At 36.5% G+C, this 23,215-nt stretch overlaps 1 protein-coding gene across 1 annotated transcript in view; it reads right to left on the bottom strand.

Annotated features, from left to right (window-relative positions):
* PREX2 (phosphatidylinositol-3,4,5-trisphosphate dependent Rac exchange factor 2) overlaps nucleotides 1–23,215 on the bottom strand; it is a 342,394-nt gene that overhangs the window by 174,514 nt on the left and 144,665 nt on the right. Inside the window, exons 11-16 of the mRNA XM_003408339.4 lie at nucleotides 21,867–21,967; nucleotides 11,779–11,882; nucleotides 11,170–11,219; nucleotides 6,140–6,215; nucleotides 3,406–3,478; nucleotides 16–158 (exon numbers count right to left, since the gene is read on the bottom strand). Of these exons, the coding sequence (XP_003408387.4) occupies nucleotides 16–158; nucleotides 3,406–3,478; nucleotides 6,140–6,215; nucleotides 11,170–11,219; nucleotides 11,779–11,882; nucleotides 21,867–21,967 (547 nt within the window). The remainder of the gene's footprint in view (nucleotides 1–15; nucleotides 159–3,405; nucleotides 3,479–6,139; nucleotides 6,216–11,169; nucleotides 11,220–11,778; nucleotides 11,883–21,866; nucleotides 21,968–23,215) is intronic.

Here is a 23,215-nt window from a genome sequence, read left to right as displayed (position 1 = left end):
TATTAATAACCTTACCAGTAATGATTTAGCTATAACATTTTCTACAACTTTTAAATCATGCTTCATAAGTCGATGCTTCATATTTGATCCTTCCATTTCTTCATCCGCAAAAAAACGGAAAAGTAGGGGTTCGTCTTTGAATTCACTTTTTTCCAGGACTACAGAAACAGAAAGAGAGTCAAATTGTTTCAATTAATCCAAAAATCAAACACATTTTTCATGCTAGTAGACATTACCAAGAAAAAAAAAAGTGGCTATCGAGTCAATTCCAACTCATAGTAACCCTATAGAACAGAGTAGAACTACCCTACAGGGTTTCCAAGGCTATAATTTTTACGGAAGCAGACTGCCACATCTTTTTCCTATGGAGTGGCTGGTGGGTTTGAACCGCCAATCTTTTAGTTAGTAGCCAAGTGCTTAGCCACTGCACTACCAGGGCTCCTCAGAAAACATTAGGTAAATTAATATCTGTTCCATGACCAAAAATTTTATTCTCCTAGGACAAGTTATATTTATAAATATTGCTAGGATTTGTTTTCTTATTTCCTTCTGTAACATCAAGCCAATATTCTCTTCAAATTACCTTTATCTAACAGACTTTGAATTTCTACAATAAGAACTAGTTTTCTAACTTTAACTTTTTTGTACTTAATCAATTCTGTCATTTCACAGATTAAAATCTAACTTTAAATAAAAGGTAACAGTGAGTAAAAATGCATGCAATACAAAACACAGGAACTTTCAAAAAACCTAAATGTGCAGAGAAACATCAAAAATTAGTGTAATAGAATATATTTATTATAAGTAGACAGGATTTGAATAGGGCATCAACCCAAAAGTGTAGGGAAGGTATTCCAAACAGGGGATAATGAAAACAGGCTACACAGGCAGGGTCTTCTGAAGGTCTCCAAAAGAACTCAATGCCTAAAGCAAAAACAATCTCCAATAAGCTGCTAAACTGCTTACCAGGCTATTGTTTGACTTGAAAGTGACTTTAGGAAAGCAGTTTCTGAAAGGGTAAAAGTTCAAAAGAACATCTAAGGGCAGATGGCCTGAGTGGGTCACCCCAATTCCATGGACCCAGAAATCTGGATTCCAGCAGAATTTAAACAGTTTCTCAAAACCTATGGTGTTTTGAACCTATAGTAAACATTTTAAGTATGCTTTTAATGTCCTACATAACTATGGAAAATTCAAATGGGTTAAATATTGCCCTTATGTGTGTGAGAAATTCCCACTGTGGTCACTTTTGTTCCCACACTTTAAACCAGAAATATGTCTTCTGGGTGATATGTGACTTCAATTTCCCCGAATTCCTAGTACTTTCCTGTCTAAAAGCAATAGTCTCAAAACAACCTTATTTCTGCAAAGGTCAGTTTTGTTCCCTTCATTTGAACATTACAGGAGCTGTAGTGGCGTGGTGGTTAAGTGCTCGGCTGCTAACCAAAAGGTTGGCAGTTCAAATCCACCAGCCACTCCACAGAAGATGTGGCAGTTTGCTTCCATAAAGATATACAGCCTTGGAAACCCTATGGAGCAGTTCTACTCTGTCGTACCGGGTCACTGTGAGTTGGAACTGAGTCAACAGCAACAGGTATTTGAACACTAACAGTTTCTCCCAAAGCCCCTAAGATTCCTGGCTCACGCTCATGATGTAAGGTTTATGTTTTCTCAGCCTTTTTAAAAATAAGACTAAATACCCATAGGAGAAATTTGTGTTCAGTGAGATCCTGACAGCTGTCACAATGCTTTAAAAGGGAATCTTCTCAATTTTTTATTTATCTATGCTTAGTACCCTTAGGTGTCTTTGTTGAAACTGTTGATTCACTGAGGAAGGGAGTTAAAGTACATGTCAAAGTAGAAAGAGTTAGCCTTTGTGGTCAGTTGGACTTGAGTTTAAATTCCAGACCTGGGACTGACGCTGTGTGTGACTTTGGGAAAGTTACCTAAAACTTCCGAGCTTCAGTTCCCTTATCTGTACAATGGGGTCAATAAAACCTTCTTCACAATGTTTTTATAAGAACTACAATAACTTGGCATATAGTAAGCAATTAAAAATGGCAACTATTTTATTTTCATTATTTTTACAAAATTCCAACAAATAATTTTTGATTGGATGGATGGATGGATGTTTGGATGTATTGCCCTTTGGATTGATGGATGAAAGACTAGCTAGTAACAGGATTTAACAAATGCAACTATCAACCACAAAAGAAGAGGCAACGCAAGTCAAAGGAGACAGCAGAAATGAGGGTGTACTTCCAAATGCATTAGGTCCTGCCTAAATGACACAGACATTGTTCCAAAGTACACATGGTATTTTGCTATTACTATTTTCTCTACCAAATAGTCTATGTAAAAAGAGGTAGAGGGGCCACTGATACAGCCAGGCATGAACCGAATCAAATCGGCTTTACTGATGGAATTTTATATGGAAAGCTTTTGTTATATCTATATAGTTTACAATAAACACTTAGACAAAATTACTGCTTTCTGACACTTTAAAGAGAAAAAACTTAAAAAATAACTTTTTATGGCTTTCGGCACGATACTATAATTTTAATTCTTGACTCTGTGGTAATTTCCTCCATTCAACAGTTTGCTCTTCAAGAACAGGTATTTCTCTGTAACACCTTACACAGTGTTCTAGAGAAAACAGAATGATTTCCAAAGAAATCTATGATAACCAACAATGCTCTTCTGTTTTCTGTAACTTTTGCTGTACTTCTCTGTTCATAAAAAGGTATCAGCATTTTGAAAGTAATGACAGGCTCAAGTGCTATCACATACATGATTATATATATTCATTCTGTATATAAACATATATATTGTAACAATTATACAGAGATTGTTTGGATTTATACATTCCATAAGATAGTATGAATAGAGAGGGAAAATTAAGTCTCATTACTTTTATAAATCCAAGACAAATGAAGTCATCCAACAAGAAAGAAAACCAATCTTTAATTAGTGATGAAAAAGACTTTTTCAAGAGTTATATTTTTATTCCCTGATATAATTTTGAAAACATTTTCCTAAAAAGAACAAAAATCTTCAACCATGTACACTGTCATTTAACCTATAGTTATCTAGACTATTTCTAATGTACATTTATACCGACATTCAAAAAATTAATCATCTAAAATAGTTTTAACAAGCTTTATGAGCTTTTTCTTTTTTAACTTCTAGCACAAGTCTTTGCTCCTCTAGAATCAGACAAGTGGTGGCAACTGGGCGGTAACAGCACCAGCAGGAAAACTGAAGGCACACGCACCTATGGCCAAGTCCCAGGGTGTCTTGCTGATTCATCTCCCAGTGACCTCACTGGATCATTCAGATATTCTCAGTGTTCTAACAACCAAACAATAAAATACACGTGTAATATTCCAGCAGAAAAATTCCTACCATGGTGCATAAATCCATTGTCACAGAGTCCAACGCCAAATATCATTGCCTCTTCCCTGGTGCGGCAATCCCCCTGCAGACCACAAAGGAACGGTACAATTTAATAAGCAACTGAAGGCTTTGTGGCACCTTTACAACAATAGTCGTTCCCAGCAGTATATTCACACAAAGCCCTTCATAGACGACGGATTTCATTGCTTTCATATGCCTAGGATTCATCTATTGTTATAAAATATCCCCATGATTATTAAAACATTTTCAACTGACATTAAATGAAAAATACAGATTTAGTATTTCTTGAGAAAAGTATACTGTATTAAACATGAAAATAAAACATATTGCTACTACAAATAATGTCTTTCTACTGTTTCTTAGATCTTGTATCCCAATTATTCAACTGGGAAAGAGTTAGTCTTTGTGGTCAGTTGGACTTGAGTTTAAATTCCAGACCTGGGACTGACGCTGTGTGTGACTTTGGGAAAGTTACCTAAAACCTCCGAGCTTCAGTTCCCTTATCTGTACAATGGGGTCAATAAAACCTTCTTCACAATGTTTTTATAAGAACTACAATAACTTGGCATATAGTAAGCAATTAAAAATGGCAACTATTTTATTTTCATTATTTTTACAAAATTCCAACAAATAATTTTTGATTGGATGGATGGATGGATGTTTGGATGTATTGCCCTTCGGATTGATGGGCATATTGACAACACACTAAGCTAAATAAATCATTATGTATGATCTCTGCTATTCGCCACGGCCACTAACTCTTCCCTTTCACCAGATAACCTTGCTCTGAAAGGAACCCTAAAGAAACGTACCAATCTGGAGTTAGTTATGATATCGATACTTAAATGTGGATAAGTTTTAGAGTATCAGACTCACAAAGCTTCAGCGATAGAGAAGAAACCTCATGTACAGCTATAACAGTAAGGAGCACACAATTGTGAAAACAAAACTCCAAAGAAGTGAAATGACTTGTCTAAGTTCGCATAAATAATTACGAGCAGAGCTAGCCTCAGAAGCAAGACTGCCTGAGTCCCACTCCAGTGGAATTTCTACTACATATAATTTCTACAGATGTTGTAATAACAGACCACTAAGAAAAATCAAAGGTAAAAATAATTGCAACATCATCCAATTTTTGACCAACTTGTTCAATTCTTCTAATGCTAATGCTTTGAAAGTAATGTTAATTCTAAAAAGGTTGTTAATCAACTTCTTGAGTCAGAACTTCAAATATTTATTCAGCAGCAGGTTTTGCTCCAAATAAACTCTCTTCAATTTTCTCACCTAAGCAACATATAGTTAGATAGTTCATGTGACTCCTATAAACAGCATCGTTTCCATGTAAAATTCCAACTCTAATTTTGAGTCCACAACTGATTCCAATGGTACTCATTGATGGTAGAGTAATAAAAGGCTTTTGAGCACTAGAAAACCCACTGGAAACATAATGAGGGTTCTTTCTAAAAGTAATTATTTGGTTTAACCTAAAATCTTAGCTTCTTAGATAAATTTAAGTGCTACAAAATACAAATTAGGTGATCTTGAACAGTCTAGAAATTCATATTAGATAATAAAAACATTAAAATATATTTGCTCAGATAAACTATATGTGGATTAAACATTAATATTTGAATCAAAAAATAAACATTTTTATTATTAAATATCAAATGTTATTACCTACAAAGAAATTAGGCCACACAAATAACAAAAAATTAAAACTGTTTATGAAATGGATGCAAATAACCAAACTTAATAGCTTATATTTCAACCAAGCAATATCCCCTCCTCCCAAATAGTAAGTTCAATTACAACGTGTATCAGTTTTCTTAGTCTTTTCTTTAATAGTCCATGGAAAGTATTTTATCATTTATTACCCAGAACCAGTCCCAATGCCATCGAGTCGATTCCCACTCTATCATTTATTAGTTGACCTAATATGATAAAATACTTTAAATAAATTCACATTTGTATATTATGATAAACTCGACAGCAGTGGGTTATATTATGATGGGCTTGATGCCCTGGTTTACATATAAGCAAATCAGATTTTCCCAGTACCAGCCATCAGCACTCACATCCTAAGAGGCACAGCAACAATAACAACCAACTTTGTACTTCACTACTGAAAATGTATGCAGATGTTTATTAAGCTTATATTATCAAAGGACAGTTATTACCTAACAGGGAAAAAGGCCCAGGAGATTATAACAACTCACTAGGACCAACAGATACTTCAAAACAATGAGTGAAAAAACTTTTTTACTATATGAGCATAGCTATTCTTCAGTGTGGGAAAAAGATGTGGCAGTCTGCTCCTCTAAAGATTTACAACCTTGGAAGCCCTATGGGGTAGTTCTACTGTCTCACAGGGTTGCTATGAGTCAGAATTGACTCGAAAGCAATGGGTTTGGTTTTGAGTTTACTCTTCAGTGATACTCAAATTATGCTTCATTTTTCCAGTGGATCTAAGCAGATATTTATTTAAGTGGGAACATCTTCCTTTTGAGAGGGAGTATAACATAAAGGTTATGTTTGAAGGTTCTGGAGCCAGGCTAACTAGGTTCACTTCCTGGCTCTGCTTCTTAGTAGCTGTGTGAGTTTGGGCAAGCAACTTCACTGTGTCTCATCTGTAAAAGAGGGATAAAAAATAGAACCTAATTCACATGCTCTGAATCTAAAGCAGATGTAAATGCAATTCAGCAACTACTGCTTATCTACTTACCTGTGCAATTAACCAGTCTATCAGCTTGTTGGCCATAACCACAGACTTGTAGGTCCTTAAATGGTAATCTTTATCTCTATACAGAAAACAGAAATAACAGACATCAAACAAGGGGGAGGCATGCGCTCTGAGAAACATTTTCATTTGCTATCACTGTGCAACAGAAAAGTTTATACAAAGTCATCAGGATCTCTTGCCCAAAATATATGTAACTACAATTTACAAAGCATATAAAACACCTGAAAAATCCTTAGTCAGCTCATACCAACCTAGGAGACCCATAATGATACCAAACACAACATCTCTTCTTTTGCATATTCATACATCCAAAGTGATCGTTAGTGCTATATTACCCGATAACAACTTAACTGGAAATACAATATTTCATTAATAAAAGGATAATAAAATAGAATTTCTTCCCATTAAATCGAGGTAGATTCTACTAAAAACCTGAAAATGTGAAGAATGAAGCGATCCCCTTTATTCACGCTCCTGAATTCTCAGGGAAGACTGGATCTGCACTGAGGGTAGTTCATTTCACCCACTGCAGCAGAAGACCTCAGGCCTGTCTAGAAGTAGACACCCTTCAAACTTTGTCATTCATTTTGCTGGGTCAGAGCATGGGCACAGTGACATCACATCCCCAGGGAACCAAAGGAATCAATTCCCCATTCGGTAGACTTCCCAGATGTGAGAAATCATTCAACATTTACTTAGACATCAACAAAGTGCTCAAGATCAGAACTGAGCCCCAAGGGCAGAAATCTATAATTCATTTACTTTGCAGGCCTGGATCAAAGGGGAATGAAAAAATGACAGTCTTTTCAAATGCCACAAAGCCTGAATTGCAAACAACTTGAAGGGACTAATAATTACTAGCTGTATTCATTGTACTTTAACCTCTGCTAGCAATTTATAACTGACACTTACATCATTTTACCCACTGCTCTAAAAAATCTCCCTGAAACGAGGTTGAAATTTCTGAGATTTCAATAATCAATGAACTACCTTAGCAAGTAAGTAAAAAGTAGCTTTTTAAAAAATTCTCTTTCTATATTCTGATACTTCATCACCCATTTTATCCTGGTTTCTGTAAGCATCAATAAGAATGGAAAGGGCAATAGGCACACAGACCAATGGAACAGAATTGAGAACCCAGATATAAACCCATCCACATACGAGCAGCTGATATTTGACAAAGGCCCAGTGTCAGTTAATTGGGGAAAAGATAGTCTTTTTAACAAATGGTGCTGGCATAACTGGATATCCATCTGCAAAAAAATGAAACAGGACCCATACCTCACGCCATGTAAAAACTAACTCCAAATGGATTAAAGACCTAAACATAAAGACTAAAACGATAAAGATCATGGAAGAAAAAATAGGGACAATCCTAGGAGCCCTAATACAAGGCATAAACAATACAAAACATTACTAAAAATGACGAAGAGAAACCAGATATCTGGGAGCTCCTAAAAATCAAACACCTATGCTCATCTAAAGACTTCACCAATAGAGTAAAAAGACCACCTATAGACTGGGAAAAAATTTTCAGCTATGACCTCTCTGACCAGCGCCTGATCTCTAAAATCTATATGATTCTGTTAAAACTCAACCACAAAAAGACAAACAACCCGATCAAGAAGTGGGCAAAGGATATGAACACACATTTCACTAAAGATATTCAGGCAGCTAACAGATACACGAGGAAATCCTCTTGATCATTAGCCATTAGAGAAATGCAAATTAAAACTACGATGAGATTCCATCTCACTCCAACAAGGCTGGCATTAATCCAAAAAACACAAAATAATAAATGTTGGAGAGGCTGTGGAGAGATTGGAACTCTTATACACTGCTGGTGGGAACATAAAATGGTACAACCACTTTGGAAATCTATCTGGCGGTATCTTAAAAAGTTAGAAATATAACTACCATATGACCCAGAAATCCCACTCCTCGGAATATATCCTAGAGAAATAAGAGCCTTCACATGAACAGATATATGCACACCCATGTTTACTGCAGCTCTGTTTACAATAGCAAAAAGCTGGAAGCAACCAAGGTGTCCATCAACGGATGAATGGATAAATAAATTATGGTATATTCACACAGTGGAATACTACTCATCGATAAAGAACAGTGACGAATCTGTGAAACATTTCATAACATGGAGGAACCTGGAAGGCATTATGCTGAGTGAAATTAGTCAGTTGCAAAAGGACAAGTATTGTATAAGACCACGATTATAAGATCTCGAGAAACAGTTTAAACTGAGAATACCACATTCTTTTATGGTTACTAGACGGGGGAGGGAGGGAGGGAGTGTGGGAGAGGGTTATTTACTGATTAGTTAGTAGATAAGAACTACTTTAGGTGAAGGGAAGGACAACACTCAATACAGGGGAGGCCAGCTCAACTGGACTGGACCAAAAGCAAAGAAGCTTCCTGAATAATCTGAATGCTTCGAAGGTCAGTGGAGCAAGGGTGGGGGTTTGGAGACTATGGCTTCAGGGGACATTTAAGTGACTTGGCAAAATAAATTCTATTATGAAAACATTCTGCATCCCACTTTGAAGTGTGGTATCTGGGGTCTTAAACACTAACAAGCGGCCATCTAAGATGCATCAATGAGTCTCAACCCACCTGGATCAAAGGAGAATGAAGAACACCAAGGACACAAAGTAATTATAAGCCCAAGAGACAGAAAGGCCCACATGAACTAGAGACTACATCATCCTGAGACCAGAAGAACTAGATGGTGCCTGGCCACAACCGATGACTGCCCTGATAGGGAACACAACAGAGAACCCCTGAGGGAGCAGAACAGTGGAATGCAGATCCCAAATTCTCATAAAAAGAGCAGACTTAATGGTCTCACTAAGACTAAAAGAATCCCAGTGGTCATGGTCCCCAAACCTTCTGTTGGCCCAGGACAGGAACCATTCCCGAAGACAACTCATTAGACATGGATTGGACTGGACAATGGGTTGGAGAGAGATGCTGATGAGGAGTGAGCTATTTGCATCTGGTGGACACCTGAGACTATGATGGCATCTCCTGTCTGGAGGGGAGATGGGAGAGTAGAGGGGGTGAGAAACTGGCAAAACGGTCATGAAAGGAGAGACTGGAAGGAGGCAGGAGGCTGACTCATTAGGGGGAGAGTAAGTGGGAGTATGTAGTAAGGTGTATATAAATTTATATGTGAGAGACTGACTTGATTTGTAAACTTTCACTTAGAGCACAATAAAAATTATTTAAAAAAAAAAAAAAGACTGGAAAGGGGAGTTGTAATGGAACCATACGTGGGCCTGTGGGCTCTTTGTTTCAAAAAATTTTCCTTTTCATAAGCTGAGTTCACACATATTAAAAGCAAGGCTACCACACAATCCATTTGTTTTATGGTTTTTGTCTCATAAATTTTCCCCTGACGACTCATAAACAATTGTTCTTTCTAGCCAATTATTTCTTTATCAGCTCTTACAGATTGCAACTTTCATGACAAGAAATTTCACATGGCTAAAAAACATTTTCAGAACACATTTTTCTCATATGTAAAGTCTACACACATAGAGGTCATACGGAGCATTAAACCATTATTGTATTCCATTAGTGTAGCAGAATATTTTTTTTTTAAATACCCACTTGCTTTGAATTAGGTAATTGTCTTTTAGTATTATAGTACTGCAAATATTTGCAGGGCAGACGGCCAACAAGTATTGGTTCTTTTCCAGTTCTTTCTATTTGTAAAGCCTACTCGGGAAAATAGACGTGGCACTTTTGAGGGAAATGGGTAAAATTCAGTCTTTTCCTCTAGGATCCGCAGTGTGTTCTCTAAGATGGCCCCACAGCACTGCAAGGTGTCAATTCTAAGTCAATAACAGCAACTTCTAGAAGCTCTCTCTCTTTTTTAAAAGCTCTGATTTTCCTTGTGTTGGAAACCAGAATGAAACATTGAACATCAAACATCTGGATTCTACAGCCAAGACTGAAAAGCATCTATATTACATTTTGGCAATAATAGATTCATTTTTTTGCTCTGAGAAATATGATTTAGTCAATAAACTCCAAATGATATCTGGCCATTGGAAATTAGTTTAACATTCTATGAGTGTACATAACAAAGGTACAATAATATTCCTAAAGACCTCTTTTACTAGTAATTGGACTACAAAGTACAAAGATTTCCACCATCTTTCTAAAGACTCGATGGCACTAGTTTTTTTTTTTCTAAAGACATAAATTGAAAATTAATCCTGATTACTCTTATGAAGAGAAAAGAGGGGGGAAAAAAAGACACGTCTCTTCAGAAAAAAAAATATGGTATAGAATAAAATTATACTCCAAATAATTCTCAGTTGTTAAGCGCAATACCATTCTTTGGATAAAAGACTATTGGGAGGAAATATCGTAAAATAAAATACACACCAAGATTCACTCAATTACAAAATTTAATGAAAAAAATTAATGTACAAGTAATCATAACGGTAAGTACATATAAGAAACAGTATTTCCAAAACCTCCCCTAATCAGCCAACTATTATATATTAAATATTATCTGAATATACATCAGAGCCCTGGTGGCTCAGTGGTTAAGAACTGGCCGCTAACCAAAGGGTTGGCAGTTTGAATTTAACCCGCTCCTCGGAAACTCTGTGGGGCAGCTCTACGCTGTTCTGTAGGGTCGTTGTGAGTTGGAATTGGCTCGATGGCGATGGTTTGTTTTTTTATTTGTTTGTTTTTGAATATACATCATTTCATTATAAAGTCTAAAATTTACTCTAAATTAATTGCAAAATAATTTTAGAAATAAGAAAAAAAAAGTGGGAAGAAATTATATAATTTGAGCCTCAGAAAAATTTAGAGGAATTTTATTATAAAATAAAGTATTACTTAATCTTTAAAAGTTAGCTTTTTGCTTTTGAAAGAAAAATAAAATAAGACATCAAGTTCTAGCTGAATAGTATTTACCAAATAGGCAATACAAATAGTTCCATTTAAGTTTTGTGGAACTTAGAAACCAGACTCACCTTACCACAGGAGTAAACAGACTATGAAGACGGCAATACAGTCTTACACCCTATGGAAGATAAAGCTATGTCAAAAGCAAGTAAGACCACTCAAAGGACATGCCAATGAAATTTTGAAACAACAAATGAATCTTCTATCAACATTATGAAATCATTACACAACCTCAGCCAACTTAAAAATTATTCAAATGTCACATTTCATCCTAAAAATAATTACTTAAATAATTAAAAACATGACTAAATTGTGCTATAATTTGTCAACATACTCAAAGGGATTTTAAAATTATTTTTCCTTAAAATACAAAATCTCAAGATACAATTTCAAGCATCAAGACCACATTTTACTATATGTGAAAGAGTTTTCAATGGATATAGCTCGCTGGGTGATACAGTTACATTATTTCTTTTCAGAACTGTGTAAGAGATTGAAACTATGAGTAACATTAGCTTTCTTGAAACAGCCAGAAGAAACAGAGGCTTGTTTAAGTATATCATTTAAGAATCTTCTATACCAGAAGGATTTTTTATTCTCTCAACAGCATGTTATCTTGCTGACACATGACAACATGGATTCTGCTATTGACACAAGGTTGTAGGAGACGTTGTTACCTTTGAAATCACATCCTGCATCTCGTTTCTTGGATAAAAGGTTCCATCATCATAGCGAAACCTATATAACATCTGTTCTGGTTTGAACTGATGTTTATCAGTAACTAAGAACACAGAAGCAATATATTAAAATCTAAAAAGTGGCATAAAAAACAAATAAATTTATGAAATACTTATTTCCAAATACTGAAAACTTTTAGCTTTAAAAAAAGCTTTTGCTTTTCTAACTAGCAGGGCTAATCCAGAATTTTGATAGTAAGATTTATGATATATTTTATTGTTAAATATATTTACAATTTTGATACAATGATCCTAGAACTAAGTTTAGGTTAGCAACATTCAACTAGCACACATGAATAGCATATACGATACCCATATATGTACAACATATACATTTATACATAATACATAGACATTAGGTATGCATATTTACATAAATATCGGAACTTGTGTTTTCAATTTCTTCACAATGCAACAAAGCCAAGTAAAATGTGCCCTCCAGAGAGAAGCTATTCAGATTGGTGAGTAGTGATTTATTTCTTACTCTAGATGGGAATTTTAGTGTCTTTATTCCACTGTAATCAGGCCAAGACCACACATACACCAATCTTGACCATTTATCCTGTATTTAGACCTCCGGAGTAGATTACATAATTTCAATATGTAACTGATTCCAAAATTTTAACAATTCTAATATTCAGAAATGCTTTTCTGAAAATGTCACTTAATTTTTTTTAATTTCTTGGTCTGTCATCATTGGCGAGTGGTCATCACGCGCCACCATCCTCAGTATAAGATTTTCATATTCATGAAAATCCTCCCAAGTTTTCTCTTTTCCAGGCTAAATTATTTTATACACAGTCTAATAAAAATGACGGCTGTTCTAGAAAGGAAAAACCTCAAATTAAAGCTCAAAGAGTTTATATTTAAATGTTTTCTTTACAGGAAATGCAACATTAACATAAAGAATAATCTGCTGCACTGGGCTTGACTTTCATAATTAGATAGACGACTCTGACCTTTACTTTTTGCTAGAAATGCTGAAGGGAGAGAAAGCTGTCTGAATTAATTCTCGCGAACTATATTTGGTGAAGCCTGAAGAAAGTCAAGAGACTTTAAAGAAACACACACGAGTAAGACAAGTTTTTTTACCCCAACCAGGCCAAACCACGTACATGGCTTGCAGCCATAAAACTGAGACAGGACTGTTGCCCAAAAAGATAGACAACACAGCCTTTTGGCATCTTATTCCTAGGCCAAGTCAAAGGGAAAAGAAAAAAAAATGGATGAAAGGAAAATATTTTGAACTCCAGTGTCATGTTTCAAGACCACTCATTTAGTTCTTCTACACAATCCACTTACTCCCATTTTTATCTCCCAAGATTCATTGAAATAAATTATTATCTTGATATCACAAAATTCAAGGAAATGTTGGGGCCAAATGTCTCTTGCCACGATAAAATAAGTGGTCGTTTGATCTATTCAAAGTGGAGTACTTAGCTGTAAAGCAAACTTGTGACGTTGACAATTAACTCCTGTTGCCTAGGAGAAACACTGAGCTGCTCTGCACTCAAATCCACCCCACCTCCCCACTTCTGCAGCATGGGAAATGAGTTTATGAACTGGTGAGAGTTCAGGGCATCTCATGAGAAATCTTTTAAACAACTTAATGCCATCTTTTAAACAACTCTGTCATATCACCAGGGATGTGTTGGAAAATGTATAACGACTGGTTTCCCAGGCAGTGCAGGTCGGGGGTAGGGAAGGAGGAGCCCTAATTTTTAGTTGCATTTGCCTACTTCTATGGTATAAATGAAATCCCTGAGTGGTGCCAACAGTTAACACACTCAGCTGCTAACCAAAACGTTGGAGGTTCAAGTCCAGCCAGAGGTGCCTCGGAAGAAAGGCCTGATGATCTACTTCCAAAACACCAGCCACCATTCTACTCTGACATGTGGGGTCACCATGATTCTGAACCGAATCCACCGGCAACTGGTCCTGGTGCTGTTATGGTATAAATACTCCCACTGTGACCAATTTCAAGCTATCAATATGATGTCACCGAACACAAAGTTGGAAAGAGATGCCCAGTAACACACAAAGAATATTTCCACCAGACAGAAATAATGGATAAAATTACCTCAAGAGCATAGACCATAGTAAAGTATAGCAATATAATTAGGAAGTAATGATTTTGAGAATGTATTACCTTTGCATAATATAATGTATGTATTTACATTTATGTCATTTAATTTTTAATAATAATTATATTTAACAACCAGCTCACAACATTTTTTAGAATTTAATCATCGGTTCTCACGAGCCTGTATGAGATGACTGGATATAACGAATGAGGGCTGAATTCTTACTAAAGCATTTATGCTGCAAACTGTAGAGACAAACAAGATGAATATTATCAGCTCCTTCAAAATATCACAGAGAAAGCATATGCTGCCTCCCACCAAAGAATTCCTGGTATAGCAAGGCTTTGCCTCGGAAGTTTGCAACAATACTTGCAACAGGAATAATAGCAATAATAGCCAACTTTTTTTTTTTTTTTTTTTTGCTTGCTCTCTGTAAAACAGATGGTTCATTCAACTTTATTTTAGGAATTCTATTTTCACTGAAATGCAACTGAAACCGCATACTAATGAAACTAGCATGTTTGGCTTACATCTCTTCACTTTTAATGAAATTATTAATGTGAAATCACATACTATGTTCCCTTACCCCCAGTTTGAAGAAATTTCTATTAGTTCATTTCAGACACACACACACAAAAATTATTCTAGCGACAAAAATTCATATACCAAATCTGACATTCCAAACCAAAAACCCACTGCCGTTGAGTTGATTCCAACTCACAGAGACCTCATAGGTCAGAGGGGAACTGCCCCACAGGTTTCCAAGGCTGTAATCTTTACGGAAGCAACTTCCACATCTTTCTCCCACAGAGCAGCTAAGCACTTTAACCACGGCACCATCAGGGCTCCTGATCTGACATTACAATTGATCAATTCCTGATCACTGTAATAACAGTCCATGAAAACAAACTGTGAACATTAATAGACATTACTCGGCACTACCTTTATCAGAAAAAAAAAAAACTGACCAAGTGATACGACCATTGTTCAAAAAGTCTTCAGTTCTCAGAAGTTAAGTACTCAAAGGTTCTTGCATTTGAAATTTCAAAATAAATTTTAATGCAAAATGTATTTGTTACTTCCCTTTCCACATAGTATCATTGGAGAAGAGTTGGACAAAAGTGTATTGTTGGGGGGGGTTAGGGGTTAGGTTTATTAGGACTGAAATTCTGATAATGATAGCCCTCCCAGAAAAAGGATAAAAAAAATCATATGTTTTGTTTTTTTGAAGGAGGCAACTAAAAACACTGCGAGAAGCATTTTAATGGAATAGACAAGGGTGGTTCCTTCTCTATGGAGCCCTGTGTTTCCCTTCAGATCTTTCACAGTCACAAACAAAAAAACAGGTCAAATGCTAAAAGGCCACATTCATGATGACGTTTAATAAATATTATCCCAACTCTGCCTTGTACTAACTTATTAGTTATTTGAATGCAGTTGACTAACTATTCATGTCTTCAGATAAAGTATTAATACAGTTTTTGTTATTATAAAGTAAGTAAAATTTCACTCATAATATTTATTTCTTCAATTTTCAGAAACTCAATTCAATATGCAAATAAGCAATAATTCCTCAGACAATTCTTAGATCTCTTTGTCAAAATATGAGAGCAGGAATGAAAAGGAGATTTGAAAATAACCCTACTGCTCCTCTGGAAGAATGTCCTCCCCTCTACACTCTGACCATTCCAGCTCCAAGTCCAAAGGTTATTATAATGCACTTTTATCTATTACAAGGTATCCCCTATAGTCAAAAAGGAAAATATTGTGGACAAACTTAGAGACCCTCTTTCTACAATAGAATAAGTAATCCAATAGAAGTACCAAAAAATGCACATCAATCATTTTTTTAAATTCAAATAACAGCATCAATAATAAGAGATAGCTTTAAGAGTTCACTATCTTTTGTTCTTCCTTATTCCTAATGGTTTGAAGTCAGTGACAGAAGTTACAAAAACCTCAAATAAAAACAGAAATGGTATAAGTTTATGACTATTACAGCAGCAAAAGGACAAATATTGTATAAGACCATTGCTATAAGAACTCGAGAAATAGTTTAAACAGAGAAGAAAATACCCTTTGATGGTTACGAGAGGGGGAGGGAGGGAGGGAGGGAAAGAGGTTTTCACTAATTAGATAGTAGATAAGAACTATCTTAGATGAAAGGAAAGACAACACACAATACAGAAGAGTCAGCACAACTGGACAAACCAAAAGCAAAGAAGTTTCCTGAATAAACTGAATGCTTCGAAGGCCAGCACAGCAGGGGTGGGGGTTTGGGGACCATGGTTTCAGGGGACATCTCAGTCAACTGGAATAATAAAATCTATTAAGATAACATTCTGTCTCCCACTTTGGAGGGTGGCGTCTGGGATCTTAAATGCTAGCAAGTGGCCATCTAAGTTGCATCAGTTGGTATCAACCCACCTGGAGCAAAAGACAATGAAGAACACCAACGGCACAAGGTAATTATAAGCCCAAGAGGCAGAAAGGGCCACATAAACCAGAGACTACATTAGCCTGAGACCAGAAGAACTAGATGGTGCCTGGCTACAACTGATGACTGTCCTGACAGGGAACACAACAGAGAACCCCTGAGGGAGCACGAGAGCAGTGGGATGAAGACCCCAAATTCTCGTAAAAACAGCAGACTTAATGGTCTGACTGACTAGAATGACCCTGGAGGTCACGGTCCCCAGACCTTCAGTTAGCCCAAGACAGGAACCATTCCCAAAGCCAACTCTTCAGACAGTGATTGGACTGGACTATGGCACAGACAATGATACTGGTGAAGAATGAGCTTCTTGGATCTAGTAGGCACATGAGACTACATTGGCATCTCCTGTCTGAAGGCAAGATGAGAGGCTAGAGGGGGCCAGATGCTGGCCGGATGGACACGAAAACAGAGAGTGGAGGGAAGGAGTGTGCTGTCTCATTAAGTGGAGAGCAATTAGGAGTATATAGCAAGGTGTTTATAAATTTTTGTATGACAGTCCATCTTGATTTGTAAATTTTCATTTAAAGCACAATAAAAATTTTTTTTAAATCTTCAAAAAATAATGGTCTACAATTACTCTAAAGCAAAGATGAAAGGGTAAGGGGACAGGAAACCAGACTACTGGAAGCAAAACATCCAGGATGAAATTAATGACAATGTTAACACACTGTGAAAAATATAAGCAATGTCTCTGAACAATCTGTTTAGAAACTGTTAAATGGGAACCTAATTTGCTGTGTAAACTTTCACTGAAAACACAATATTATTAAAAAAAAAGAAAGTTTATGACTATTATATGCTGTATCCCATCAAGTCACACCATAAAAAGATTAACAACAGATACGTATTGACTTATCTGTCTTTGATAATCATTCCATAGGTCTTATATTAACTTTGGAGCTATGCCTCAGTGGTAGAAATCAGGTAGTTGTTTGCCCAATTGATTGCTTTTGTTTTTTCTGGGCACGTGGCTACACTACATTTCTGTTTCCCTTGCAGTCAAAGGCAGCCAGGTAACTGAACTACAGGCAAGGGCAGAGCACCACAGCCCCATGCTCACAACTGACTGGACTTTACATTAGGGAGAAATTGGTTAGAACTGACTGAATGACAACTCGTTTGATTTTGGTTTAACGTTAAGCCACTGTATTAAGGAAATTTATCTGTTACAGCAGCTAGCGTTAACCAACACAGCTTTCCTTCCCTCTATTTCCTTTTTTTCCTGCAAAAATTAGTTCTCTTATCCTAAATGGCTCCTGCCTTTCAGGAAAGGAAATATATCAGCAGCTGGATTTGCTGATGAACTCATTAAAACTACTAGACCATAAGAAATAAAGGTCACTGGTTCATCTTTAAAGAGCCCTAGTGGCACAGTGGTTAAAGCAATTGACTGCTAAACAAAAGGTCAGCAGTTCGAAACTACCAGCAGCTTTGCAGGAGAAAGATGTGACAGTAGGCTTCCGTAGAGATTTACAGCCTGGGAACCCTATGGGACTGCAATGAGTTGGAATCAACTCAGTGGCAGCAGGTTTCATTTTTTGGGGTTTGGTTCATCTTTGCATCTCCTAAAGTACCTATCATAGTATCTAATACATAGAGTGGAAGAAAAGAGTCAATAAGGAAAGAATAAATAAATGGTGTCCACAGACACATCTTCTCCCTCTTTGCTCTATTGGTAAAACTTAGTTCCTGGAAGTACCCAATTGACAAGTCAATGATTACACCCAAAATCTCTTTCCATTCTACCCATTTGAGCTTCAGTGGGCTTTAGAATAAAACAAATTCATTCCAGGTATTTGCTATATACTGATGAGCAAGGCCTCTGCACGGTGCTTATAGTTTGATTGGAGGCCAGAGCGGGAATGGGTAGATAAAGATAATAAACAAGAAAACAAAGCAACATAAGTTCAGGGAGTGATAAGTGCCTGAAGAAAATTTAAAAAGAAGAAAAGAGTAGTGTGTTGGAATGATGGGACAGATGGGATTCTACAGATTGGAAGGTCATGAGTCTTAAGAACAGCAATTTGTCTCATTTCATTCACTGCTATATCTCCAGCACCTAAAAAGTTACCTGGAATACTTAGGAACTTGGTAAATATATGTTGATTGAGAACAATAAGAGCAAACATCCTAAGCAGGAAATCAGCTTCAAGTGTTCAAGGAAGAGACAGAAGGTCAGAGTGGCCCCAGTACAATGAGTTAGGTATAGCACCATGAACCAAGTTCAGGAAGTCAGGGGCCCTATGATCTAGGCCTTGAAAACCAAGATAAGAGGTTTGGACTTTTCTTTAAGTGTGATAGAAAGCCGTTAGATGATTGTAAGCAGGAGAACACCTCAATCTTACATATGTTTTGAAAGGTCTCTTTAGCTGTTATTCAAAGAATGTACTTTGAGGGAGGCAAAAACAGAAGCAAAGAGATTAGGTAGGAGGTTCTTCACTAAGTAGTAGCTCAGGAAGGATATGATGATGCTGGGAAGAACACTGGCATCAAGCAGTGGTCTGATTAGGGATTTTCATGGTCAAACTCAAAGGGCTTGTTGGCAACAGGGAAAGAAATGGATTAAAGATGATACCTAGCTCCATAGACGGCAGCACCAATTCTTGTGATTGGAAAAAATTAGGAGGAACTGATTCAGTTTCATATCACTCTATTTCAGAAAAGAAATGAACATCAAAATATCATAACCAAATATCCCTAGTTAATAATTATCTTTTTCTCTTGCCCCACATCTTGCATTAGAAATTCTTCAAGGTTCTATCCATACTCTCCTTACCACTTTCACCTTTTTTTGTTTGTTGATGTTCTCGGGGATCTGATAGTCTCTTCAGATGATTCTCAAATCTGTCTCTCATCCTATCTGTAACCTGAACTTTACAGCCAAATTTTCAACTTCCTGCTGGACACTTCCGCCTAGATGTTATACACCTAACCCATAGCAAATCCTTTATTTTCTTTCCAAAACCTGCTCCTCCTAAATTAACTATCACCATCATCCATACAGGGAAGCTCAGAATGATCTGATGTCCCTCTTCGTTATCCACAAACCCACATTTATGTGTATTTTTATTTCTTGCCTGTGTTGTTGTTGTTCCTCATAAACATATAATTTTTTTTATATACAGATAGATTATATATGTGTGTAGCATATACATATTTGTATTCACGCATATATATACATATTTGTATGTATATATGTACACATACACATATTTGTATGTATACATGTATCATACAAATTTACATTTATATTTATGTCTTGTGTATTATATATTTATACATGTGTGACATATTTATGTGTGTATATATATCTAATACACATGTATTATATATATACATATATATAGAATGTATAATATTTGTTGTTATTAGGAGTTATCGAGTCAGTTCCAACTCATAGCAACCCTATCTGCAACAGAACAAAACACTGTCCAGTCCTGTGCCATCCTCATAATCTTGCTATGTTTGAACCCACTGAGACAGCCACCGTGTCAATCCATCTTACTGAGGGTCTTCCTCTTTTTCACTAATCCTCTACTTTACTAAGAATGATGTCCTTCTCCAGGAACTGGTCCTTCCTGATAACATGTGCGAAGTACGTGAGACAAAGTCTCACCATCCTTGCTTCTAAGGAGCATTCCGGCTGCTTCTTCCAAGACAGATTTGTTTGTCCTTCTGGCAGTCCATGGTATATTCAGTATTCTTTGTCAGCACCATACTTCAAATACATAAATGCCTATTTGGTCTTCCTTATTCATCGTCCAGCTTCTGCATGCATACGAGGCAATTTAAAATACCATGGTTTGGGACACATGCACCTTAGTCCTCAAAGTGCTATCGTTGCTTTTGAAGACTTTAAAGAGGTCTTTTGCAGCAGATTTGCCCAATGTAATGTGTTTTTTGATTTCCTGACTGCTGCTTTCCTGGACTTTGATTGTGGCTCAAAGTAAAATGTAATCCTTGACAACCTCAATCTTTTCTCCATTTATCATGATGCTGCTTATTTGTCCACTTGTGAGGATTTTTGTTTTCTTTATGTCAAGGCTCAATCCATACTGAAGGCTGTAATCTTTGATCTTCATCAATAAATGCTTCAAGTCCTCTTTGATTTCAGCAAGCAAGGTAGTGTCATCTGCATATCACAGGTTGTTAATGGGTCCTCCGTCAATCTTGATGCAGAATTTTTCTTCATATTTTCCAGCTTCTTGAATTATTTGGTTGACATACGATGGAATTAAGTATGGTGAAAGGATACAACCCTGATGCACACCTTTCCTGACTTTAAACTACACAGTATCCCCTTGTTCTGTTCGAGACTGCCTCTTGGTCTATGTACAGGCTCCTCACAAGCGTGATTAAGTGTCCTGGAATTCCCATTCTTCTCAACGATACCTATAATTTTTTTATGATCCACACAGTGGAATGCCTCTGCATAGTCAATAAAACACAGGTAAACTTCTGTCTGGTATTCTCTGCTTTCAGCCAAGATCCATCTGACATCAACAATGATATCCTTTGTTCCATGTCCTCTTTTGAATCCAGCTTGACATTCTGGAAATTCCCTGTTGATATACTGCTGCAACCATTTTTGAATTATCTTCAGCAAAATTTTACATGCACGTGATATTAATTATACAGTTCAATAATTTCTGCATTCTGTTGGATCACCTTTCTTTGGAATAGGCACAAATATGGTTCTCTTCCACTCAGCTGGCCAGGTAGCTGTCTTACAAATTTCTTTGCACAGACAAGTAAGCACTTCCAGTGTTGCATCTGTTTGTTGAAACATCTCATTTAGTATTCTGTCAATTCCTGGAGCCTTGTTTTTTGCCACAGCCTTGGGTGCAGCTTGAACTTTTCCCTTCAATACCATCAGTTCTTGGTCATATGCTACTTCCTGAAATGGCTGTATGTCAACCAGTTCTTTTTGGTACAGCGACTCTGTATTCCTTCCATATTCTTTTAATGCTTCCTGTAGCGTTCAACATTTTTCCCATAGAATCCTTCAGTATTGTATATGTATACCACAGCACATATGTATCATCGCAAACCCACATTCCCTGAAATGCTCTTTTACACATATTGTTGTTGTCATTGTTGGGTGCCATCAAGTCGATTCTGACTCATAGTGACCCCATGTGATAGAGTAGAAATGCCCATAGAATTTTCTCACTGTAATCTTTACAGAAGCAGATCACCAGGTCTTTCTCGCTTATAGCAGCTAGAGAGATTCAAACTGCCAACCTTTCAGTTAGCAGCCAAGAGTTTAACCATTGTGTCACCAGGGCTCCTTCCACACGTTAGACACTCAAAAATGTTGTTTAAAACAAACAAACAAGCAGAGATTTCTATAACATGGATAACTATTATAAACTAAACCTGGTAAATGGTATTAAGACATATGCAATTTGTGAATGAATACATAAAATAAGTAATCAAATACTTACCATGGTGGATGATTCCATTTTCTAATAATGCTTGTCCCAAGTGAACACCCTCCTCAGGCTTGTGAATCTCTCCAATTTCTAACAACCAGGACACAAATTCGCTGCAACAAAAATAGAACGGAAGAGTTAAATAATTAGCTATTTAACGGGAAGTTAACTAATAGCAAGTCTGTCTGTATCATGTAGTCATCAAGCAGCTATGACCAGAGTCTCAAAATATAAAGGAATATTTGCAGTGCATTTCAGCATGAAGTTTTTTTCTCATATGTAACACCATAGCCATTTAAATTGGATTATATTCTAGCAAACCTATGCCTGTACATTCAGGTTTGCCTAAACTATACTTAATAACTATTCAAGTTGTTGAGGTTTCTAATAAACACAAAATGAAAATTTTAGAGGAGCTTTAATTATAAGGATACTTTCCACATAAAGGAAAATTTTGGTACAAAATGGAATAAACAGACCCTAAGGACAGAACTAACAGAGAACTAGTTAAGGTAATAATGACTTAATATAAATGGTTCAACTGTCTTTAATGTGGCTCTCCAGGCACAGAGAATCAGTAGATTTGAAACTCCAGGAGGAAAAAAAAATACCTACATACCCCATGTGGTAGGCAGAATTCTAAAGATGAACCCCCCTCCCTGGCCCCACTGCCAAAATTCCCATTCTCTGTTTTTTTAATCAAACAGTGATCTAGGTACTGCTGTGATGGGATTTCGCTGATGTAACTGAAGTTGAAAGTCAGCTGACACTATGCTGTCATTGTTGTTAGGTACCATCGAGTAAGTTTCGACTCTTTCTCTTGAGGAGCGGCTCGTGGGTTGCAACCTCTGACCTGTCAGTTAGCAGCCAAGCACTTAACCCACAGCACCACCAGGACTCCTTTGGTATTATTAAATACAGAGATGTTTTACAAATCAAAAATTTATCATTCTGGTTTTTACATCATAAGGTCTAACATTTAAACTTTTCCATAACCAATGAACATTTTTCCCCCCCACAGAGCCCAGCAAAAAAAAGCTATGGAAAGCATCAGAAAATTTATTATGTTTCCATTTATTTCAATACGAAAACAACACTCATGGATCAAGTCAAATAAACAAGGGATATGGGATTCTGAAAATGGATGGTAATGTAAAAAATATTTTGTACAACAGAAGAAATCATTAAAATGCTTTTCACTCTTCTATTAAATAAGAACCATCCAAAAGAAGGGAACTAAAAGAAGTAAGGTAAAATATAGCTTTGTAGTTAGGATCATATACTTTGCAATAGGACAACCTGAATTCGAATCCTATTTCTGCCTCTAACAGCTGTGTGTTCCTGAATTAGTAAATTAAGCT

This window comes from Loxodonta africana, chromosome 14 (assembly GCF_030014295.1).
Source record: "Loxodonta africana isolate mLoxAfr1 chromosome 14, mLoxAfr1.hap2, whole genome shotgun sequence".
NCBI lineage: Eukaryota > Metazoa > Chordata > Mammalia > Proboscidea > Elephantidae > Loxodonta > Loxodonta africana.
The sequence above is the reverse complement of the archived record's forward strand: the minus strand, read 5'-3'. Positions and strand labels throughout refer to the sequence as shown.